General features: G+C 46.2%; 1 protein-coding gene across 1 annotated transcript; it reads right to left on the bottom strand.

Moving 5' to 3' along the window:
* Positions 1-3743: 3743 nt before the first annotated feature.
* Positions 3744-5666, bottom strand: LOC306916745 (amphoterin-induced protein 2-like; the record flags this gene model as incomplete). Its single annotated transcript, XM_079494761.1, has 2 exons — positions 3744-4904; positions 5214-5666. The coding sequence occupies 2 exons, from the start codon at positions 5664-5666 to the stop codon at positions 3744-3746; spliced, it is 1614 nt and encodes a 537-aa protein (XP_079350887.1).
* Between the last annotated feature and the right edge of the window lie 1739 nt (positions 5667-7405).

Below are 7405 nucleotides of genomic sequence, written 5' to 3'. Positions count from 1 at the left end.
CGTGGGTCCGACCGACTCGACACCAGGCACTGCACTCCCTGTGGGCGTGTGGAACACGTGTGTCGAATTTCAAGTCGGTGGGGCGAACGGTTCTCGAGTTACGTGCATTACAGACGTACAGACATTGAGACATGGTGCATTTACCGGTATATAGATACCGGTAGATAAATACAGGCTGGCCAGTTCAATTATGCCGGGCCTACCAAGACAGCTGTCTATAAGCCTAGACCCTCCAGACAAACGCAGGCAAACATCATTGATTATGACTGTTTTTACTATTTTTGGGAATTTTACTCCTCTGCATTTCAAAGACATAATATTGTACTTTTGACTCCCCCACAGAACAGAGGTTGATGTATAATACTGAAGTCAGCTGTTGATACTCAAAAATGTACTGTACACTCACTACAAGTTTGAATAATTGAATAATTAGTCTTATAATGCTCACCTGTCATTTGACCTGTCACAGTCACAGTAAGGGTCCAGACTAATTGAGAATCTTGTGAACATTCAGGTAGAGCATATAGGATCACACTTTTTTGATTGCCTGCGAGTTTAGTCTTACTTCCTGCTCCTGCTGATGGTGAAACATGTCTGCTCCACATCATCACAGTGTGATGCCCAATTTACTTACATAAGTCATCTCCTCAACCCTGCTAGTTCCCTCTGTCTATAGTGAAGGTGTAAGAGCAGACATCTTCATTTGAAATATTGTTAAAGCTGATCTGCCAACACCAGAGATGACTGAACATGGAGCAGACGTCACAGGAAGAAAGAAACGCCAAGCTTTCTCGAGAAGTCATAGTGTGATCTTCTGAGGTGGGAATGTTCACAGGTTTCTCAATTAGTCTGAACAATGTATGTCACTATTCAACCCTTTTCATATCAAGGTCCTATTTATTCGGCATTAATTGAGCCACGGACCACAATTTTGATGAGATTTAGCGCCTCTACAAAACTAAAGAATATTTTGTTGGATAAGATTTTGTCCCCATGTCCATGCTGCATTGATGTGGATATAGGAGAGACAACAGGCAAACAAAAAAAATAAAAGAAAATCTTTCTACATTCTCTAATTGTGTTCTTGTAAATTATGTAATGCAGGTGTTTAACAATAATTTTCTTGAGAGCGTAAAATTAAACCAAATTTGGTTTCATTTTACACTCTCATATAAAGATCTATAATGGTCCATTTGATTACCAACTCCATAACTTTAATAACTTTGGGGCGGCCCCGTTTAAATGGACAGACATCAGTCAAAAGGGAGACATCGAAGAGGAAGGACGGGTGGGGATGGATCAACATATGGAATGTCAGAACAGGTCAGCTCCATATATGGAGATCTAAGGGTTTGAGGTTTGAGGTCAGATGTAGAGTTGTTGGCCAGCTCCATATGCAGATCTAGGTGATGCAGTCTTCTCCATGTATGGTTATTTAGAAGACATTTCGTAGAATCTGGTCTCAGGTCTTATCAAACGGAACTCTAGCTGTGACTTTTGACCTACTGTTGATTAGGTGGTACAGTGCATTATGCTTCATGCACACGGGCAGATGCAAAAGATGCAAAGATTTCACAGCATAGGCCTATTTGTCGCTTTGTATCTGAAGTTGAAGCCAGTTCATCTTTTTTGTATATTTTGTAGCAGAAAACGTCGTCGGGTTTGCATCTTCATGTCGCTGGCTTATACATTGACAATGAATGGTAGACTGTATCTTTGCATCTTCTGCCTGTGTGAGCGCACCATTAGTGTACTGCTGTTATGTTGGAACAGCACCATGTTGTGGACTGATTACATTCATTTAAATGACCTTTATAATACGTAGAACAACTTTGCACAATATTTTTATATTAAAACATGAATACAATCATTACAAAAATACAGAGGAAAAACAACGGATCGACAATTTACGTAAACATCATTGGAATTCTGCCTACAATGCGTTTGCAAGTATAAATAATTAATCTACAGGGCAGGCTCTACTATGTCAGATCAAAGGGAAATCAAAACAGAAACACATAGAAAACAAGACACTGAAGCTTCACAACAAATATTTGCCACCTGACTGGGGGAAAGATTGCTCAATGGTATCTCAAAACAGCCTATGAAAAATAAATTGTATCGGCCTAAACAGAAGGAATGTGCTCTAATATTGTTCTGCTGGTGAAATAGAGTGTGAACACCTGCAAAATGTTTTTCTTTCTTTGATCTATTCTTACCTTTTGAGAGAATTCCACACCCACAGTTCAGGTGGCCAAGTCATAGACCGTGATGTATGCAGAAGGGACGTTCATGCCTACTGCTTTCTGGCCATAGGCCAGATGGCCTATGGCCAGTGTTGATTTTGTCGACTGAAACTATGATGAAAAATGTTCTTCGACTAGCTAGCTAGAGGGAAACTAAATAAAAACCAAGCTACGATGATTAAAACTAAGACTAAATATATTGGCAATTTCGTCAACAAAAAAAAACTAGTCTAAAATGTTATAGGAAGGGACTATTGGACAATGGATCCAGTATAAGTCATTGTACGCTTGGTTGCATGCTGAAAATAGCAGATCTACAAGAACGGCTATTTTCAGCAAGTGTAAAATCAGCTATTACTACGGCATCGAGGCCCGCCAAAATACATTTTAGTCGACTAAATCAACCGTAGATTTAGTCGACTAAAGTCGTATGATATGATTGTATTTCACATTATGCAAAATGGGTATGTACATTTCAAACGAAGGCACAGGTCAATACAAAAACTGTTACTTGAGGCTAGATCCAGAAAAAGCACAAAGACTTAAGATAATTAAGATAATAGGGTCCTCCGTTTTCAATTCATCAGAACATTTGTGACTAAATTTGACTGAGGGACTTTTAATCAGGGAATCATAGCTTCAAATTGACATTGGCTGTTCAGTTTGACCCACCAGTTTTGGAGATATGGCTTATAGAGTAATGTCTTGCAGAGAAACAGCGAGTTGAGAAAACAGGCTTGAAAGGTTCACTTCTGTGGTCTCCAACATTACACCTAGCTATGTTTAAGCATGTATTTCATATTCACAACATTCAGCTCCGACACTTATTTCAGACATGCTCTAGTATGTAAAGAGTCTGCCTGTGCTATTAACTCATTTTGGATACAAAAAATATATATAGTTTTTCTCCTGGTGAAAAGCTGGAGTTTGCACGATGGCAGGCTCTCAGTCAAATTTGGTCACATTTAATGACGTACAAATATAATACACTTCTATGAAAAAGGAAATCGTCATACAGTTTACTTTAAAGGGAAAGGTACCCATATAGCAGCACAGACGACATTCACCAAGAAACAACAACAAGGAGCACGCGGTCAGTGGCCAAAGACACATGGCTGTGTGTGTGTGTGTGTGTGTGTGTGTGTGTGTGTGTGTGTGTGTGTGTGTGTGTGTGTGTGTGTGTGTGTGTGTGTGTGTGTGTGTGTGTGTGTGTGTGTGTGTGTGTGTGTGTGTGTGTGTGCAAGGTTCTAGTTTTTGAGTGGTGTAGCGGCCACTCCAATGCGCAGCAATGTGTGTCCCTATGTAATGTCTGTGTCTGTCTGTTTAGGGTATACCAACAGGTGACAAAGTGGCGCTGTTGAGCTTTACACTGTGCTCAGGTGCATGATGGGAAGCTGAGTGCAGCCATTAACGTCTCTCACACACACACACACACACACACACACACATAGTGGCGAGGGAAGGAGGGCTTGTACAGTATAGTACAGTACAGTACAGCTACACCGTGTGAGCAGGATCTGCGAGTGCCCCTCCCACTGTCCTAATGCCATTCTTTAAGATTCCCTCGGTGCCGCCGCGAGCCGATAAGTTCACCGCCGGCGGCGGCGTTTTGGGTTCGCATTTCTCGCCGTCGAGGTGGTGGGGTTCCAGAAAAGCCACCCGCTTCCCGTTATTGGAGGACCCTCTCTGGTCTTCGGAGTCCGCGGCCTGCCTGGGGTCCGCGCAGAGGAGGAGGGCTCTCCCGCCGACTAAGCGCCTCCTCCCGGCGCCCTCTCCCCCCTGGCGACCGCAGCGGCAGGGCGTGAGGTAGAGGTAGAGCAGCACCAGGACGATGCTGACCACGCACGAGGCCAGCGTGGTGAAGGCCGTGTTGAAGTGTTCGGCACCGCCGGAGCCCCCCCGCCCCCCCGGGATGCTGGCGTTCCCCACCAGCAGCGTGACCTCGCCGGGGGAGTCGCCGCCGGGGTGGTGGGGCCGGCCGCGGGCCGCCACGCACGTGTACGCGCCGGTGTCCTCCGCGACAGCGCCCCTGATCTCCAGGCTGCCGTCGGGGAGGATCGTCAGGCGGCGGCCGTCGCCTTCGTGGTGGCTCGGGTCGCGGCGGGAAGGTCCGCGCAGCACTTCGCCGGGCGTTATCCAGAAAATGACCGGCTCCCCTACGCCACTCGGCTGGACGGGGGGGAGAAGGGCCAGCCCCGGGCAGGGAACTTGTAGCCAGTCGCCCGGCTCTATTTGGTGAGTCCCTCCCGCGAGCAAGGCGTTACCCGACGGGCTCACTCCGCAGTTCAAGACCAGTCGGCCTCCGGCTCCGGTCATTCTGCAGGGGTAGTCGTCGCTGAAGTCCACCAAGGGACGGTACTCCTTCAGGGTCCAGAACTCCAGCATGGCGATCAGAGCGCAGTCGCAGACCAGAGGGTTCCCCTGCAGGTACACGCCAGACTGCTGGTGGTCCGGCAGGGCCAGCAGGCTCTGGATGGGCACCTCGGAGAGCATGTTGGACGACAGGTCCAGGAAGGACAGGTTGCTGCTGCCCCGGTAGAGCTCCAGAGGGAAGCTTCTCAGTCGGTTCCCGGAGAGGTAGACCTTCCGGAGCCTGTGGAGGCCGCCGAAGGCCCCCGGGTCGGCCCGGGCGATCCTGTTGCCGAACAGCAGCAGCACCTGTTTTCCAGATCAACAGATAAATCAAATTAGCATTTTTATTCACAAGCTTAATATAGCTGAATATAGGAGGTCCTATATAGCTGAATATAGGAGGCTATATTCAGCTATGAGTGTAGATTTTCGTCTTACACAAACATTAAATTCCCATTGACGATGAATGGATCATTTACGTCATATGTGGACGAGCAAATCGACATATTACGTCATGATGATGTATGAGGATAAGAGCGCCCCTCACTTCACACGGGTGTGATTTTTATAATTTTATTGTATTGATTTATACTGTGCCAAATCAAATCAAATCACCTCCAGCTCGGCGAGCCCGCGGAAGGCGGACGCGTTGAGGGCGTGGAGCCGGTTGAAGGACAGGTCCAGGTGGCGGAGGCGGGGCGTGGCGGCGAAGACGCCTGGTGCTATTTGGCCGATGGAGTTCCAGCCGAGGACCAGTGTGGCAAGCCGCTCGAACGGCCGGTCGCCGGTCCAGTCCGCTGGCATCGCCGTCAGACTGTTGTGGCCGAGGTCCAACCACGAGGCGTACTCGGGGATGTCGGAGGGCGCCGCCGACAGGTTTCGGCCGCAGCAGGAAACAATGTCGCTGGCGCAGAGGCAGCTGGGCGGGCACGATGTCACCAGGGCAGCGACGTCGTGGCCGCCGTGACACAAGAAGGAGACGAGCAGTGCCAAGATGGTGGCAGGGCCAGCTCGAGGGGCCCCATGGGACAGACGTTCTGACACGACCAGACGGAACAGTGGACGCATTCTTTTGTTCTTCTCCTCCCCTCCCCCCCCTCCCCTCCAAAGCTCTCAGGGTCTCAGGTTACCGTCTCGCAGGCCGGACACATGACAGGTCAGCCGTCCAGAAATATATACCTGTAGTCCCTTCAAGGAAAAATAAGTGGGAGGGAGGGGGAGAGAGAGAGGGGAGCATGGAACATCAAAATACTAATGTTTGTCACCTGCCACACATGATCTGGATACAATTCAAATAAAATGTAATGCCTCAACTCCTACAATTCCAACAAGTGCGTGGGGGGGCTGGGGGGTCTCCAGTTCAAACATGATTATTTTGGGGGGGTCACGACCTGAAAAGGTTGAGAACCACTGCTATAGAGGCAAGTCTTGTGTTCTGTATACTTCTTCCACGAAGCACCCTGTTTTCAAGGTCCAATAATTTGATACCTAATTTAAGTGACACAGGTGGAATTCTTCCAGATTTAATGACAGTAATTGGTCTTTAATCAGATTTGCATAATGTGAGAGACAGACAGACAGACAGGTCACGGGAGTCTGCTGCTGCATGGCTCAGAATCAGTCAGTCTTTATTGTCCTAGAGGAGTGGGGAGGCATAAAGTGCATCATGTATGACTAATCATGCGTAATTTATAATTGGTAATGCCTCCTATATGTGACTGAATGATAAAGGAGAGTGATGAAAATAAAAGGAGAACATTTCAGTTTAGTCTGTGCAGTGGATGACGCAGACTCTTGTTCGGCTCTGTGTAATAATAACGTCCCTGAAATGAATAGAGAAAACTCTGGCAGGTCTTGTTAGGTCAGGGATGTTTTGGAGGCCATCTCACCAAGCCTGCAGAATCACTTTTCTAATGACTTGAACGGAGGCTTGAAAGGACAAAATTGTTATGGTTCGTGGTAGACTAGACTAGACGCATGTCAATCTGTCAGCCACCACGTGATGTTCATGGCTTTCAAATCCAACTTAAGACCTGGAACGCATGCTGTGTCACTCACCTACAGTATAGCTTTTAACCACTTTAACCATTATTTAAAACTTTAGCTCCACTCACAGTTAACAGTCTTTGTATTGAGTTGTGCTTGAAATGTACTGTAATTCTGCAAACTGTTAATAAATATTTCAATCAATCAATCAATCAAAGCTGTTGAAAAATAGATATACAAGCTCATACGAGCTTGTACAGTAGATCTGCTATTTTTTTTTAAATCGTGTGCAAATCTTTGAATATATATATTTTTCACAGCAAACGTTCTTAACTCATATCTCTGCTTCTGGGGGGGTGTGGGGGGGGGGGGCTGGAACAATATATTTTCTGATGGGGTCGGTGCCATTTACATATAACCTTTGGGGACTGTCTGGGGTCCTTGACATGGAAAAGTTTGAGAACCACTGATATAGAAACATAGGTTTCTTTCTGCCTTTCAACTAGTCTCCTATAGAAATTGTTATGGTTCATGTGTTCGAACTTCGAGGGCCATCATATGCAGCATTATCAAAATACATGTAGGCCTAGTACAACGTGCATTTTAATATCTCATGAAAACGTATAACGATTTGTGCCTCTATAGTATTTCTAGTATGTAACATTATTCACAACATGTCACATCACTTGCAATACATGAAATAAAATCATGTTGGTATTGAGTGCACTTCAGTTAATTGCTATATAATTGCTTTAGATTTCTTCCGCAGATGCTCTAATCTCACTTAAGTTAATTGCAATCTAATTGCATTAGATTGCATA

This window comes from Electrona antarctica, assembly GCF_951216825.1.
Source record: "Electrona antarctica genome assembly, chromosome: 23".
Taxonomy (NCBI): domain Eukaryota; kingdom Metazoa; phylum Chordata; class Actinopteri; order Myctophiformes; family Myctophidae; genus Electrona; species Electrona antarctica.
This window is presented reverse-complemented; position numbering and strand designations above follow the sequence as displayed.